Source organism: Pistacia vera, unplaced genomic scaffold (assembly GCF_008641045.1).
Source record: "Pistacia vera cultivar Batoury unplaced genomic scaffold, PisVer_v2 Contig527, whole genome shotgun sequence".
Classification (NCBI taxonomy): Eukaryota; Viridiplantae; Streptophyta; class Magnoliopsida; order Sapindales; family Anacardiaceae; genus Pistacia; species Pistacia vera.
This window is the reverse complement of record NW_022196365.1, coordinates 31,647-49,936: the sequence shown is the minus strand read 5'-3', so window position 1 is coordinate 49,936 and position 18,290 is coordinate 31,647. Positions and strand designations below refer to the sequence as shown.

The window sequence follows — 18,290 nt, the reverse complement described above, 5'->3', positions numbered from 1 at the left end:
ACAACCTTCTCTCACAATTTCCGAAGTGACAACTTGTCATTGGTTGGCTCTCAAATAGGTAGGTAGGACCCATACTAGCAGGCGAGACCCATTTTGTGAGCTAACTAATGATAAGCTACCACGTCGGAGGTTGTGAGATTTGATTATGGACCTAGCATTACTTATAACAAAAAGTAAGAGACAATAACAAAAATGGCCCATTAAAAAAAAATTGATTTATCCTGGCTCAATCGCTTTGATGGTGTTGAAAGTAACAAGCACCCACAATATATAAATAATGTCTTTAACAACCCCACATAAACCTTAATGGTTGCTTCATGGAAAATCATGACATTCAGTTACATCCCCCTCCTTATAAATATATACACTCAAGTCTAGTGTCGATTGTTGCAGACAGTAAAATCTACAGTTACGGAAAGGACAGATCTTGTGAGGTTGAGGCCACTAACGATCTTCTAGATATAAAGAAGTAATCACGATGCTCATAGGGGACACGGTGTGGTTTCTACCATAAACACTCCAACGCTCAAGTCAACGAGGCTTGAAGGGTAATTCAGTGAGGGCTAAGGGAGGAAGGGTTAGTAGAATCTCGTCAAAGACTAGGACTATGGGGAAGGTAGCGATGGTTTTTGAAAGTAAGAATTTTTAAGAGCAAGTAGATGATATTGAGATTGAATCTCTAATGAGAGGTCAGGTCTCTATTTATATAGGTAGCTCAAGTAGCTTGAGTTATAGTAGAACTCTGAGTTCATAATGATGGAGTTTGAGTAAACAAGAAAGTCCTAATTTACTTGCCTTAGTAGTAGTAAGAATTATAATTCATGTAAGATTCGAGATCTTGGATGAAAAAGGTTGAAGGTGAAACTCTTAAGCGAATTAGGATATTAGTAGGACTCTAAGTCATTTGGAGTAGTCATGGGCTGATGGGCCTGATCCCAAGTGGGCTTGTAAGAAGGCCCAACTTGTTGAGTAGCCTTAGTCGGGGAACGATCCATGTCGTTTAAATAACCCATTTCGAGGAATGGGCCGACTTGTTCAATGGATCTTGGTGTGGGCCCAATCGGGATTGGGCGATGGCATTGACCCATACAGTAGACGTTTTGTATCTGGGCCTGAAAAGGCCTATTACTATTTTTGGCCCATACCAGTGACCACTTCTTTCTACACTAAAATTTTGTAAGTAAAATATGAGTAGCTCTTCAGAGATGAGCGAGCCAGAGAAAGGAGAGATGAGAAGAAAGGAGAGTAAGAATAGTATAGCAATAATTTTAAGATATGCTAATTGGACAGATATTTTGTTAATGATGTTGGGAACTGTTGGAGCTATTGTAGATGGCATGTCTACAAACTGTTTACTTGTCTTTGCCAACCGCATAATGAACAGTTTGGGATATGGTAATACCCAAAATCGTTATAGCTTCATGGACGAAGTCGGAAAGGTTAGCCGTCAACACACTTATCTCTTACTCACTCTTTTCTTTTTTTGTTTCAACTAACTCTTTCTCACCCACGTTTATTTATTTATTTTTTTGATCTTGTAATAGTGCAGCTTATATTTTGTGTACTTGGGTTTAGCAGTCATGGTGGTGGCTTTTATGGGTAATTTTTAAAAATTTTATTTGTTTTTTCTTTTTTTGGACCTTTGATTTATTTTGCTTTTTGAGGATAAGGACATGTTTGGACATTTAAAGCTAATTAGATCAAGAGGCCTTTGTGTTCCAAAGAGCATTGAAGAACTCAAGTTGGTAAAAAGGAGACAATAACAGTCGTAGTAATAATTCTTTAAGTAGAATCATACTAACATTATATAACGATACGTAGATATATAGTATTTGTAATCATTTTGTAAAATTCATTAAATAAATTAAACGTTTTATTTAAGCTCTTTATTTTCAATCATATTCAATACTTAGTGACATCTAAAAATAATTATGAAAAATGATAGCTATCCTAAAATTGATAAAGAATATCTATAGAAAAAAAAACTTCCCATAGAACTTTTGTTAATTATAAGTAAACATAGTTGGAAGTTAGCATTAATGAGTAATTATAAACCTCCACTCTTAATTATTAGAATCCTCTTTATATATCCTGTACTTAATATAATTTTATTCACATAGCATATTTTTCTAAATAAATTAATAGCAATGCTTTTAACAACACAAGATCATAACCTTTTCAACAATATTTGAAGTTTATAGAATATACTTTGCACTGCCTCTCATACAGAAATTGGAGGTAGCAGTAGCTGACTCTTTGGATTCAAGGTGAATGCAAATAATCATTTATGCAGAAACAAACACTCAAGTCTAAATACACAAGATCTTCGCAGCCTTGCAATTTAGTAATTCAGTAGATTTCCCCTATCAAAGAACTCTTCGACGACATATAAGTACTTAAATATTTGGGGAAAAAAAAGTGACATCTATTAGGCTCTCTTGATCATTAGCAATGATTTAGAGCATAGCCTGAAATTTCCAGATCAAGTTTCCCTCAAGCAATTTCACACTACGCATAACAAAGCTATATATAGGAGTTTATACTAAATATATTCGACTAAACAGCTTGAATATATGTTACTAACATACTACAGTAGACACAGTTAAACACACTTTCTGCCATTTCCAGGATCAGGTTGCTTTTATTCTAAGATGAAATAGCTACTATTGAGCTTTAGTATGGAGTTAAGCTTAAAAGATAAGAGACTGGCTAAACTGAGGAAAAGAGAGCACCAAGGAGAAAATGAGATTATATTTCTTACCCTAATTAATTGTTTGTAAACGGGGCAGTCTTAAGAATATTTGTGACCCTAGACAATAGTTACTTTAGGGCTCTTTTAATAATATAAGCATATATTAAAAAATTATTTCAAATTTATTTTTCTAACGTTTTGAAATGCAAAATCATTAATTAAATTTTTATATTCAAGTTTAGAAATTAAATCTTTTTTAATTGATAATATAGTCAAATTACCTAATCTTTCTTGTGAGGGCGAGAGGTGGACGGCAAGCTACTGAGGTTAGGTAAGTGAGGGTTTTTGGAGAGGGGGTTGAGGGGACGAAGATGATGGTGTCGGGGAAGGTCAACGACAGTGGATACATGTTGGAAATGGTTGTCGCACGTGGTGAAGAATGAAAATGGGTTGCGAAAATCAACAAAAATCGGCCAAATTGGGGGTTGTCAAGGTTGGGAAAACGTTTGGGAAATGATTAAGCGATGAATCCGATCGATTTTGGTGAGAAACTTGACTGGAATCATCACTTTAACGTCGACAGCGACATTATGGCTGTGTAGAGGGGTGAATATGAAATGCTTTCATCATTTTAGGGATTGAATGTGTGTTTTGAAATTTTAGACATTTAAATAACTAATTTAGTTAATTTGGAGGTGTGAATGGAAAATATGAAACATGATTTTTTTTTTTTTTTTGTAAATTTATGTAAAAAAATTATAATGAATTTGGGCCTTTTTGGCTTTTTGGGATCCTTTGGACTGGTTTAGATAAAAAATTATAAAATTTTTTAGGCCTAATGGTATTTCTATAAATCTATTTAAAAAATCTTAAAATAATTTTGACCCCTTTTTGGGGCATTTCTTTTGGAGGCTCCAGGCAGATGCCTCACCTGCCTACCCCTTGGGCCGATCCTGTTTGTAAAGCAGGTAGGTGAATATATACAAGTGAGTAAAATACGGAAGAGAATAAATTATGTTCTCAGATAAAGCATCAAACACTTTGAATACTATCAAACTATGGATCACAGAGTCTTGAACCTTCATGCTTGAATTTAGTAATATGAGAAGCAAGCTTCAATATTTCATCATCAACCTCAAAACTTTCACAATATCTTACGCCTAGAAACTCAAGATTATGTGCAATATGGTTATTAGGTTTTCACGTCAATCAACGCCTACCTTATATCCAAGTACTTAATCACTGGAAGTAAAGTGAGAATTGCAAATTAATGTAACCTCTTTCACGGTGGAAGTTCCATGACCACTCAGTAATTTGAAGTGATCATAAAGAAAAAATGCAATGAAAACATTTTAAGAACACCTCTCAAGTCAAATGAGATTAATAGACCAACTGCCCTAGGTCTTTTTACCCATTTTACACTGCTCATACCCTGTATAAGTCGTACCTCATACAAAGAGTGAATAACATTTTCCCACCTAAAGTTTGGCATAACTACATTTTCCCACCCATAAACTTTGAAAAAAACATTTTCTCGCCCATCTTTAAAATTCAGACCTTAGTTTTAACAGTGAAAGATTATTCTCGTCAGTTCATGCAAATGTTATTAACTTACTATAGGGTCAATATCAGTTACACCCTTAAAATACAAATAGAAAATTGACAATTGCATTCACGGCTTCACCAACTTGGAAATTAGCCATTTAAACCTTTGTCTTCAATTTCTATAACTATAATGGAGGTTTCACTTTTAAAGTATGCATATTTCTAATAAAACTTAAAATGGTATATATTTATTTTTAAAAATTATAATAATATCTGTCAATTAAATATTTATAAAACTACAAAATAATATTTCATTAAAATTGTATATATTTTATGAAAGTATATAAAAATATAATTTCCAAAAAAAAAAAAAAAGGGAAAAAATTTAAGAAAGAAGAAAAATCAGAAAATAAAAAATTTTGAAATTTTGAAAAAAAATTAAAAAACTGCAAAAAAATAGTGTTGGAATGGAATAAAATTTGCGATTTTTAGACGAAAATGCCTATAGTACTATATTATACACACACACATATATGCTAGACAATAAAATTTCTTGAAAATATATTAGGTAAAATAACCTAATAATTTAAAATATTTCATAAAATATTTAAATTGAAATAGCATATTCTATATATAACTAAATTTAATTTAATTTGATAATATAAAACTTATTATTTTATTTAAAAAAATTTATAAACTTCAAAACCAGTCAACACCGATCAAAGTCGTTGGACGATGATGTTCTTTCACCCTTCCGGCATCAATGGCAACAATTGAAGAGTTTAAATTTAATAATATAAAATTTATTATTCTATTTAAAAAAAGTTTTAAAAAATTTATAAACTTCAAAACCGGTCAACATTGATCAAAGTCGTTGGAAGATGACGTTCTTTCACTCTTCCAACATCAACGCCAGCGATTGAAGAGTCAATGACCATCGATCTGGCGATCTAGGCAAACATCGGCCACCAAAGACCGACTTATTGACATCACTTGCGATGGTTGTATCTTTTGTCACTGCACTTGACATCAATACGCTAGTCTTCGATGACCAATGTCTGCTTAGATCACTAGATCAACAGCCGTAGACTTTTCACTATATATTGTCATTCACTCTCATACAAACTATTAGTTTTATCTGTTACCAAAAGATGAAATTTCATCATAGACATTATGGATAAAACTGGAGATCCAAAAGAACATTTAAATCTCTTAATAAATGATGATTTTTTTCTCCTAGACTGTTAAGCAAACTAAATAAGATGAAATAGAAATTGTTAACAAACTTTGAGACCTGTTTTTTTTAAATAAAAAAATAATAATAATAACCCAAGCAAGCTTGATAATCATCATTGAAGGCTAGATCATAATGCAAAAAAATTAGAGACTCGATTATATTAAACATGTACGACAATTGATTTTATTAATCTATTTACTTATGCTTTATTTTATCTATATATAAAATCGTAATAAATTTCTAATTTTTTGTTTTATATTAAGAAAATCAGGAAATCGCGAAGCAGCTAGGTGACGACAATGACGATTGGTGACCAATCCAAGTTCAGGATGATGGAGGTTTTGATGTAGAGATGAAGGTAATGCTGATGGTGGTGTCAAATGGGATGGTTGGTGTTGGAAGTTGCCAGAATCAGGGAGAAAGACATTTGGTTTTCATGTCTTAGACAGGTGGCAACGACGACGTAAGATCAATGGTCAACCAGAGTTCGAGATGATGTGGGTTTTAATGTGGAGATGAAGGTGATGCTGATGGTGGTGTGATAGGATACTATTTATGTTTTATATGAGAAAACAGAACATCCAAGAAGAAAGTCGTAGTAATAATTCTTTAAGTAGAATCATACTAACATAATAACGATACGTAGATATATAGTATTTGTAATCATTTTGTAAAATTCATTAAATAAATTAAACGTTTTATTTAAGCTTTATTTTCAATCATATTCAATACTTAGTGACATCTAAAAATAATTATGAAAAATGATAGCTATCCTAAAATTGATAAAGAATATCTATAGAAAAAAAAACTTCCCATAGAACTTTTGTTAATTATAAGTAACATAGTTGGAATTAGCATTAATGAGTAATTATAAACCTCCACTCTTATATTAGAATCCTCTATATATCCTGTACTTAATATAATTTTATTCACATAGCATATTTTTCTAAATAAATTAATAGCAATGCTTTTAACAACACAAGATCATAACTTTTCAACAATATTAGAGTTATTAGAATATACTTTGCACTGCCTCTCATACAGAAATTGGAGGTAGCAGTAGCTGACTCTTGGATTCAAGGTGAATGCAAATAATCATTTATGAGAAACAAACACTCAAGTCTAAATACACAAGATCTTCGCAGCCTTGCAATTTAGTAATCAGTAGATTTCCCTATCAAAGAACTCTTCGACGCATATAAGTACTTAAATATTTGGGGAAAAAAAAGTGACATCTATTAGGCTTCTGATCATTAGCAATGATTTAGAGCATAGCCTGAAATTTCCAGATCAAGTTTCCCTCAAGCAATTTCACACTACGCATAACAAAGCTATATATAGGAGTTATACTAATATATTCGACTAAACAGCTTGAATATATGTACTAACATACTACAGTAGACACAGTTAAACACACTTTCTGCCATTTCCAGGATCAGGTTGCTTTTATTCTAAGATGAAATAGCTACTATGAGCTTTAGTATGGAGTTAAGCTTAAAAGATAAGAGACTGGCTAAACTGAGGAAAAGAGAGCACCAGGAGAAAATGAGATTATATTTCTTACCCTAATTAATTGTTTGTAAATGGGCAGTCTAGAAATTTGTGACCTAGACAATAGTTATTTAGGGCTCTTTTATAATATAAGCATATTTAAAAAATTATTTCAAAATTATTTTTCTAACGTTTTGAAATGCAAATCTTAATTAAATTATATTCAAGTTTGAAAATTAAATCTTTTTAATTGAAATATAGTCAAATTACCTAATCTTTCTTGTGAGGGCGAGAGGTGGACGAAGCTACGGGTTAGGTAAGTGAGGGTTTTGGAGAGGGGGTTGAGGGGACGAAGATGATGGTGTCGGGGAAGGTCAACGACAGTGGATACATGTTGGAAATGGTTGTCGCACGTGGTGAAGAATGAAAATGGGTTGCGAAAACACAAAAATCGCCAAATTGGGGGTTGTCAAGGTTGGGAAAACGTTTGGGAATGATTAAGCGATGAATCCGATCGATTTTGGTGAGAAACTTGATGGAATCATCACTTTAACGTCGACAGCGACATTGGCTGTGTAGAGGGGTGAATATGAAATGCTTTCATCATTTTAGGGATTGAATGTTGTTTGAAATTTAGACATTTAAATAACTAATTTAGTTAATTTGGAGGTGTGAATGGAAAATATGAAACATGTTTTTTTTTTTTTTTTTTGTAAATTTATGTAAAAAAATTATAATGAATTTGGGCTTTTGGCTTTTTGGGATCCTTTGGACGGTTTAGATAAAAAATTATAAAATTTTTTAGGCCTAATGGTATTCTATAAATCTATTAAAAAATCTTAAAATAATTTGTGTTTTTTCTTTTTATGGATCTTTGATTTAATTTGCTTTTTGAGGATAAGGGCATGTTTGGACACTTAAAGCTAATTAGATCAAGAGTCTCTTTGTGCTCCAAAGAGCATTGAAGAACTCAAGTTGGTAAAAAGGAGACAATAACTGTCATAAGGAAACGAGGTCATTTTATGGAACCCTAGAATGCCCAAATTTAATTTGAGTAAACTACTCATTTCAATGCTATAAAACAAAAACCCTCGTATAAATTTAAGTAAAGAAAATGGCTCTGAGACTAATGAATATATATAATTTGTTCTCACAGAAGGTTATTGTTGGAGCAAAACCAGCGAGCGGCAGGTGCTGAAGATCCGCTACAAGTATTTGGAAGCTGTTCTGAGACAAGAAGTCGGATTTTTTGATTCACAAGAAGCAACAACTTCGGAAATCATTAACAGCATATCAAAAGATACGTCTCTCATACAAGAAGTTCTCAGTGAAAAGGTAAATATTTTGTAATAGGAAAAGGATCTTAAGCACCTTTTCTTGACGACCCAAGAACGTGATATGACTCATGCACTCTATAAGAAATAAACATTTGATTGCAATCAATTGAATTCATGAGTTTGATTTCCAGATTTTCTGTGAAAATCAAATGGATTCATCGGGCCTAGTTCTATGTTCATCTTCTTCTGTTCTTCCATTTAATGGTTTAAGATATCTGAGTCCTTAATTATTTTGAAACGTTTTCTTTTATGTTTTGCAGGTGCCCATGTTTCTTATGCACGCTTCTGTGTTCATCTCAGGACTTGCATTCTCCACATACTTTTCATGGAGGTTGTCTATAGTAGCCTTTCCAACGCTACTTCTCCTGATAATTCCTGGAATGATTTATGGAAAATACCTTCTTTATCTGTCGAAGAAAGCCTACAAGGAGTATGGCATAGCAAATAGCATTGTAGAGCAGGCTCTAAGCTCGATTAAGACTGTGTATTCATTCACGGCTGAGAGGAGAATCGTTGATAGATATTCAGATATATTGGATAGAACAACGAAACTGGGAATTAAACAAGGCATAGCAAAAGGTTTGGCTGTGGGGAGCACAGGGCTTTCTTTTGCAATATGGGCTTTCCTTGCTTGGTATGGAAGTCGTTTGGTGATGTACAAAGGAGAAAGCGGCGGAAGGATCTATGCAGCTGGCATTTCCTTCGTACTGAGTGGACTGTATGTGCTTAACTTTCGTTATATATATAAATCAATCTTTCTAATCAGTAGATTCTAATTATATATAAATACAGATTGCTCGTATGTAAATATAATGAGATTCGGTATAAAAGCCATCTTTATATATTGATGAATCTTAAAGTAGCTAGATTTTTCTAAATGATTTTATCAATAAACAATATAGATGCTTCATAAAATACTCATCTTCATCATCATCTTATTAAAGCTTTCTTCCTCTTTAATTTACAATTACATGCCATTGAAGCCTTACTACAACTATACTTCACTATTTAATTATATAACTAGCTTTTCAGCCTTGTAATCATTTATATATGGATTCATAATTGAAACCTTCATCTTTTATAAATCGTGAAAAGAAGAACAAATACTGGTATCTAGGACTTGAGGATGGGACCTCCATGCTTAATCCCCTAGCTAGCTTGAAATTCATTTATTGGGTGCCTCTGTTTGAGGTTTAGTTTTTAATCCTGTAGTATATTTAAATACACTTTGTTGTAGAAAGGTTCTTCCACCAATTAACATATACAAGTTCCATGTTCCTTTAAGCAAAGATCTAAGCTTCTTCTACAAACTCCTAAAGGTTTAGTTCATATGCTCTTATAAATTCATTGCTCTATGAGTCATATTCTGTACTTTGAAGAGATGGAAACTAGCTATATTATTTGATATAACGTTTTTCCCTTCAGCCAAAAATATCGAGTCTCTGGATTCTCATAAAAAGCAAGTATTTTGAACCTTATTTTGCCATGAAATGTGTCACTTTAAAGGAGAGACTTTATTAAATATTATTTTTCTTAGAAGGAAATTAATGGCATTTAGTTAAGCAAGAGGAAAGAAGAGATTGAAATTGGAGTCATCATTTATGCTGCATTTGCGAATATCTTTAGTTATTGTAGTCAAAAGCATTAATTATTTGGTGCAATTTTTAACTTAAAAAGCTTGATTTGAATTTTCAACCCTTTCTCTCCTTTGATCCAACGGTACAAAGTATTGATGTAATACTTTTTGAATAAAAGAGACGTTGATTTATTTTTGTAAAAAAGAAATTGATGTGTATTTATTCTAAAAAAGAAGGTGAATATGATGCATGCAGATCCCTTGGAATGGCACTTCCTGAAGTAAAGTACTTCACAGAAGCTTCAGTTGCAGCAACAAGAATATTCAACAGGATAGACAGAATTCCTGAAATTGATGGTGAAGACACAAAAGGACTTGTATTGGAACAAATTCAAGGAGAAATAGAATTTGAGCATGTAAAATTCACCTACCCTTCTCGTCCTGACTCAATTGTACTGAAAGATTACAGTCTCAAAGTTGAAGCAGGCAAAACTGTAGCTCTTGTTGGGGCAAGTGGAAGTGGAAAATCAACTGCAATTGCACTTGTGCAGCGCTTTTATGATGCAGATGATGGAATTGTGAAGATTGACGGTGTAGATATCAGAAAACTGCAGTTGAAATGGGTTAGAGGGAAGATGGGTCTAGTTAGTCAAGAACATGCGTTGTTTGGGACTTCAATAAAGGAAAATATTATGTTTGGGAAGCTTGATGCCACCATGGATGAAATCATTGCTTCAGCCATGGCTGCAAATGCTCATAATTTCATAAGACAACTTCCAGAAGGTTATGAAACAAAGGTAAGTGGCTCTTAAATTTCATCATGAGTAAGTTGAAGAAAATTTAGTCTTCACTAATTAAGATAATCAGCTGGTGTAATAGGTTGGTGAACGTGGAGCACTTTTATCAGGTGGACAAAAGCAGCGAATTGCTATTGCTAGAGCCATCATTAAGAACCCTGTGATTCTCCTACTTGATGAAGCAACAAGTGCTCTTGACTCTGAATCAGAAAAATTGGTGCAAAATGCCCTTGATCAAGCCTCTATGGGAAGAACCACACTGGTAAATTTGACTAATTTAACTGATATTGGCTACTATATATTACAATAAATAGGTCATTTATAATGTTTGTATACAGATTATGCAATTGCATCATTTTTCTTTTTAACAATTGTTTGATATGTCAGGTAGTAGCACACAAGCTTTCAACAGTGAGGAATGCAGATCTTATAGCAGTCGTAAGTAACGGTTGCATCGTCGAAATAGGCTCACCCAGTGAACTCATCAACAGAACAAATGGCCACTATGCAAAAATGGCAAAAATGCAGAGACAATTCAGCTGTGACGACCAAGAACCAAACCCAGAAACGCATTACTCATCAGCGGCAAGAAGTAGTGGTGGCCGGCTTAGTACATCAAAATCGAGCCCGGCTGTGTTTGCTTCACCACTATCCGTTATTGATAGCCCACAGCCGGTAACTCACGCGCCACCGTCCTTCTCTAGGCTTCTCTCTTTAAATGCGCCTGAATGGAAGCAAGGTCTTGCTGGAAGCCTCTCAGCTGTAGCCTTTGGCTCAGTGCAGCCTATTTATGCCCTAACCATCGGTGGCATGATTTCAGCTTTCTTCGCAAAAACCCACCAGGAAATGCAGGCTCGAATTCGTACATATTCCTTAATTTTCTCTTCTCTTACCTTGATTTCTCTTGTTTTGAATCTTGTGCAACATTACAATTTTGCTTATATGGGTGAACGGCTAACGAAGAGAATCAGGATAAGAATGCTTGAAAAGATTCTGACATTCGAAGCCGCTTGGTTTGATGAAGAGCAAAATTCCAGTGGAGCTTTGTGTTCGAGATTGAGTAATGAGGCTTCTATGGTCAAGTCCCTGGTTGCAGACAGAGTATCCTTATTGGTTCAAACTACTTCTGCCGTTACCATTGCGATGATTTTGGGGTTAGTTGTGGCTTGGAAATTAGCAATAGTTATGATTGCGGTCCAACCTCTCACGATTCTGTGTTTTTATACTCGAAAAGTATTGCTCTCAAGCGTTTCAACCAATTTTGTGAAGGCACAAAATCACAGTACTCAAATTGCTGTGGAAGCAGTGATTAATCATAGAATTGTGACTTCATACGGAAGTTTGGGAAAGGTTCTTCAACTTTTTGATGAGGCTCAAGAGGAACCCAGAAAGGAGGCAACGAAAAAATCATGGCTTGCTGGAATTGGTATGGGGTCTGCTCAATGCCTAACTTTCATGTCATGGGCTCTGGATTTCTGGTATGGTGGTACTTTGGTGGAAAAGGGAGAGATTTCAGCAGGGGATGTGTTTAAGACATTTTTCATATTAGTAAGCACTGGAAAGGTTATAGCTGATGCAGGAAGCATGACTTCTGATATAGCCAAGGGCTCAACCGCAATTGCATCCGTATTCAACATTCTTGATCGCCAATCTCTCATTCCAGGCTCTTCACATGTAAGTAACATACACTTTATCCAATTTTACTCTTTCAATTGAAATGGTAGCCTCAAGTATTACTTTGATAGATGGGTTTGTAAATTTTATCAGGCAGGGGAAGGGTCAAGTGGAAGCAAGTTAGAAAAAATGGCAGGGAAGATAGAGATGAAAAGGGTTGATTTTGCATACCCAAACAGGCCAGAGAACCTTGTGTTGCGACAATTTTCCTTGGAGGTGAAACCAGGAACAAGTGTTGGACTCGTAGGAAGAAGTGGGTGTGGAAAATCAACCGTTATTGGATTGATTCAAAGATTTTATGATGTTGAGAGGGGGTCAGTGAAAATAGATGGGGTAGATGTAAGGGAGCTAGACGTTCAATGGTATAGAAGATACACGGCGGTTGTCAGCCAAGAGCCAGTGATATATTCAGGCAGCATTCGGGATAACATCATGTTTGGGAAGCTTGATGCTTCAGAAAATGAGGTGGCGGAAGCTGCTAGGGCTGCAAATGCTCATGAATTCATTTCGTAAGTATGCTATGCAAGCTTTTAGTGTTTGAAAATTAACCTAATCTGATTGTTTTTGAGCTAATTTTTTACTACATCATGTTATTTTGTTGTAGATCACTAAAAGATGGGTATGAAACTGAATGCGGTGAAAGAGGAGTTCAATTATCAGGAGGGCAGAAACAAAGAATAGCAATTGCAAGAGCTATAATCAGGAACCCAACAATACTGCTACTAGATGAGGCAACCAGTGCTCTGGATGTGCAATCTGAGCAGGTTGTGCAAGAAGCGTTGGACCGAATTATGGTGGGAAGGACAACAATTGTGGTAGCTCATCGACTCAACACCATAAAAAAGCTTGATTCCATTGCCTTGGTTGCAGATGGGAAGGTAGTGGAACGAGGAACCTATGCTCAACTCAAACACATGCGGGGTGCCTTCTTTAACCTCGCCAGCCTTCAATCATAGAGATACAAAAATGGCAAATGGGGAGAGCTTGTTGTTGAATTTATGTCCTATATATGCCAGACTATATTCCAAACCTCCCAGTTAAAAAACCTGTATAGTGTTAAATATATCAGTGTAATTACACTAAGAGTTGTGATGAGCAGACTGGACGGTTGTTAATCAGTACTAAGCTTCAATCTTTCATAACCCATTTGTCAATGATTTGTTCAATGTTGGAAAATTTCTTAATTATGGGCTAACATGAATTATATTTTGATCTAATCAAACTGGACAAATACATAGTTCAATGAGATATCCTAATAAGCTTATGTGATAATTCCAAAATTTGCCTAATAGATTCATTTTGAATAATCTGGGTTTGACGACTAGTGTAGGTTTGAGGCTATAATAGGCTTTAGGGTTTATTAGGTCTTTGATGGGCAGACCCAATAGACTAATATATAAATTGGTTAGGTCCCATTTTCAAACGCAATCTGAGTAATTTAGTTAACCCATTTGTTAGTCGCATTAAGCGTGCGTTATTGGAAAGAAAGACTTACGCTTTTTGTGACATATAAAAAACTGCCGCTTCTTCTATAAGGTATCCAAGAATGACAAATCATAAATAAATCAGGTTTGTCTTAGACTTTATACTCTTAATTCAATATTTTATAATCCATATGTTCATCTTTTGCCATATTGATAATCATATTGTTTGATTTATTATTGATAGAATGATTTATTAACGTTTTAATAGACAACCCATAACTTGTTACATTAAAAAGGATTTGGTAAAAGAGTAAATGACACATACCCACCCAAGGTTTGATGAAATCCCAGTTGGTACCCATGGTTACATTTATTCCAGATTCTCACCCTTAAAGTGGCGGCAAAATGTTTGATGTAACGGTAAAGGGGTAAATTGGTCATTTTGCATGGACAGCACACGTTAGTAGATCGTCACCTCTAACAGTCCTCCAACGCATGTTAGCAGACAGCATCCCCAACATTTTTCGCCCTTTTTCTGGCAATTCTTCCACCCAAAATCACCTTTGTCACCACCATTTGAACCCTCATCTTCTCTTTTACAAAAAATTACCCTTCAAAACCCCTCATCACTCGTCGATCGCTAGCCATGATAGTTGTGACATGCAATTGGTTTTTGCCGATTTTTAGTTGTTTTGAACAGCGAAAACCCCAACCACCACCACCATTTGACTCCTCACATCCTCCCCTACAAAACCCCTAACCTTCCCAGCCACGACAACTCATCGTTTGTCGTCCACCACTTCACCAGAAAACGATCGATGAACACGAACTCTTGGCTAGCGAACGACAACTAAACGGTTATTGAGGACATAGGGGTTTTATAGAGTTGGAGACGTTGGTTGCAATGGTGGTGTCTAATTGGATTTTTTCCATCGGAATCGACCGAAATCTAGCAAAGAACAGCGAAACCCTAAGCCTAACGACGCTGGCTATTTGAGGGGCCAATGAGTCAGGAACCAGAGGGGTTTTGGACGACAGACTATGGGGAAGGTGATGGAGGTGACTAGGGGGTTTGACGCCATCGAAAACATCCCAGATTAGGCAAAAGTTGAGGGGGTGTGAGTGACCGAGGGTGTTATTGAGATAATTTGAAAATAAAATGGTAAGTTATAATTCTACTAATTTAGGGGTTAAAACTTAATTTTTTTTAATTTAGGGTTAAGGGTATTATGAAAATTGCACCCTCTATACCTTAAAAATTGATAACAGTGTTATTTTAAAGATTGAAATTTAAAATAAATGAAACTAGGGTACCAACCCAGATTTCATCAGAGCTTGGGTGAGAATATATCGTTTACTCTCGGTAAAATGAGAAGGTTTTCATAACAGAGATTGAAAATTTTATTATAACATAGAGAACTGACACAAAGCACCCTTCAGTTCAAAATGAAAACTGAAGCTGACAAGACGCTGAAAGAAACGAAGTACGACTCGAGGTTATCCAAAACATAGATAACCTTTTATTACATAACAAGACACAGGAATTCAGTTTACCAGAAACCACCTAGAAAATCTAGTTGTCAGCCCATTACAAATCTAAATTCCGACAGACACTAAACTGGAAACCAAAAACATAAAACAACACCAGCATAACTGAACTTCAAATAAGCCGACTGTCACCGCGGGCTCCTGATTCCTTCATGGATCAACTTGTGCCACCAGCTAAGAAATTCATATTATAATATTAAAAAAATTAAAAAGTTAATGAAATGATGTTTCATTTATAATCAAAATTAAGCTATATCAAATTAAAGACAACTGTGTTTATGGATAAACTTAAACCTCATAGTAGGTCTCGAGTTTGGCCTTGAGAGAGTTGATCTCCATTCTTAGCTCCTGCAAGGAGGCCCTGGCACTGCCCACACTCAACCCAACGTCAATAATTTCATATGCAACCTTATTTAATTTATATATAGTTGAAAGTGTTTTGAAAATAATGTTAAGATGTAGACATGTAAAAGCATTTCATTATTTGAAAACTTTTTCAAAACAATGTCAAAACTACTATATGTCTGTTCATACATATTATGGGATAATATTTTAATTAGATAAGAGTGAGAAAATCACCCTTCCATATCTCCTTCCTTGCAATCTTCTCTTGTTCTGTTAACTGCAATCTTGACTTTGTTGGCACCAATGCTGCAATTTATGACAATCAAGAGTCAAGTTTATGTATATTTTTATATTTATTTAAGATGATTTTGTAAGAATGATCTAAAACATTTCTTGTTTTCATTTACCTGGCGCTGCCACCTTTGAGCTGATGAAGGTACCTGTCTAACTTAAGGTAATCGACAGGAGATTTGTTCCTGTATCATCGATCAAACCCATTATTAATTGTAGTTTTTTCATTATATATAGAAGAAAATTTGATATTGTTAAACTTACATTTCTTCCTCAATGATAGCTAAATGGTTGAAGGAATCACTAAAGAACACGCTGACGACTTCCTCAACGAAATTAGGATTATCTTCGTTTTCCAGTTGTTCGAGTTGAATGAAATAGTTATCCAGAATTTCCTGCAATAAGAAACATAGAAATCTTCCCTTATTAACTTGGCTTTCGTCATTTTAACTCTTTTATGTGTGCGTCAAAATCATCAAAATTCAAATTTCATGTTCCTAAATAAGACAATAATTATTTTTTCCAAAATAAAAAGCAAATGCATGCATTTAAATCGTATTACAAAATCATTTATGTAACCTTCACATAAACATTAATGTAGTATAAGAATTTCCATGAAAAATATGATAAAGATAATTAATTAATAAAGGTGACAAATTTTATATAATCTATCCATTTTGCTAGGAAGATAAACACTTCCAAAAATCTATTTTTCTTGTACTAAAATGGCTGGCAGGAAAATGAACCAGTGGGGGAGAGAGAGGAACCTCATCGAAGAAGGATTGCCTCATTGCAACAACCTGTTCTTTCAAATCCGCCATTCTGAACGGAATCAAAATAATGTTAGCAACGCTAAAGGAGGAATATCAAAAACTGAAAGTGATTAAAAACAAATGAATATTTCAAAACAATTTCTTCAACTCAAGTTAAGAAGAATTGGAAAAAATTTACTTAGAGAGAAAGTGATTGAAGTTTTGGATGCAAAAATGACAAGCCAAATGGGAGTATATAGAGCCAAGAAGAAAACTAACAAGAGTCAGCCTATGTATGAGCATACCATTCTTCATTCTGAACACTCAGATTACAGTATTGATTATTAGAAATAATCAGTTGTAGACAATATAAACTTGTTACTCATATTACTTTAACGATAGTGGACACGTTGCACCATAATAACCGAGTGATTTGTGATTAAAGGAAACTAATAACTTGATTTAGAATCATATTAAAACTAATAACACGTGGTGAAGTAAGCGGTTGACGCGTAACCGTTAGCATTCTAATACTTTTTTATACGAAAACATTGAAGTATTTCTCTGTAAGTAATGAACTTAGAATTTTAAATCTTTCTCAAAAGAGTCTCAGATTTTATATCTATGACTGTAGATATTGAATTTAATGAATTGGATTCTCTAAAATTTCCATGTTATAGTTAAACAACATACAGGAGATTACCTTTCCAAAACTTAAATCACTCTGTGGATTATACTCTTATATTACTAAATACCACTTACAATTGAAAGTTTTAATACCAGTTGTAGCTTGCTAGTTGTTTTGGAAGATTATGATAAGTAGTGGTATTAGAAATAATAATATTATACGTAATGTTGTAAGAAAGTTGTTATATTAATCATAAAATATAAATTTTAAAAAGAACTACTTCTCTTAGAATTTGGACTTCAATTCTTCAGAAAACGAAGAGTTCATTGAAAGATCAAACTTTTATTTAATATACTAATCCCAATTTTAATATATTGAGTGAGATTTGATTTTAAGACATCTTGTTAATCACAAAATATTTTAAACAACTAACTACTAGTGTATTAATACTTGAGTCATTTCTATTTTCAATTTCTCTACTCGATTAATTATTTTCAGTGATCTAAAAGACTACCTATGTGTTAAATGATTTTCATTTCAATTTGAAGCAAAAACATTGTTAACAAATTAAGAAATTGTGTACAGTGAATATATACTTGCGTACTTCTTAAAGTGTTAATAAAGATAGTCACTGAAACTTTTATCTGATCGATAGTTTCAAGCCTGAGAGATTAGTTGAGATACAAGTAAACTAGTCCGAACACCCGGATCCTAATATATAATATAATATATTATATATATTAGTAGATATATATATATTATATATATATATTATATATAATAATATATATATCATATATATATATATATATTATGATCCGGGTATATAGAGTAAGTGACTTTTTCCTAATCAAATAATAGTTTAATGGCGTTTTCTCACCCACATCCTTCTAAAATATCATTTTACTATCTAAATTTACATTCTGTTTCCGATTCTGACATCGTTGCGACCC

The 18,290-nt window shown here is 34.0% G+C and overlaps 2 protein-coding genes across 2 annotated transcripts; one reads left to right on the top strand and one right to left on the bottom strand.

The window, feature by feature from the left end:
• Nucleotides 1-1,187: 1,187 nt before the first annotated feature.
• Nucleotides 1,188-13,305, top strand: LOC116107092 (putative ABC transporter B family member 8). The gene is made up of 9 exons (XM_031393383.1): nucleotides 1,188-1,439; nucleotides 1,545-1,599; nucleotides 8,122-8,300; nucleotides 8,563-9,020; nucleotides 10,135-10,675; nucleotides 10,758-10,937; nucleotides 11,063-12,349; nucleotides 12,443-12,858; nucleotides 12,954-13,305. The coding sequence occupies exons 1-9, from the start codon at nucleotides 1,188-1,190 to the stop codon at nucleotides 13,303-13,305; spliced, it is 3,720 nt and encodes a 1,239-aa protein (XP_031249243.1).
• Nucleotides 13,306-15,471: 2,166 nt separating this feature from the next.
• LOC116107091 (pseudo histidine-containing phosphotransfer protein 2-like) lies at nucleotides 15,472-16,778 on the bottom strand. The gene is made up of 6 exons (XM_031393382.1): nucleotides 16,704-16,778; nucleotides 16,222-16,352; nucleotides 16,074-16,142; nucleotides 15,901-15,972; nucleotides 15,616-15,688; nucleotides 15,472-15,495 (listed from the first exon to the last, which is right to left on the bottom strand). Exons 1-6 carry the CDS (start codon nucleotides 16,776-16,778, stop codon nucleotides 15,472-15,474), a joined length of 444 nt encoding a protein of 147 aa, XP_031249242.1.
• Nucleotides 16,779-18,290: the final 1,512 nt, after the last annotated feature.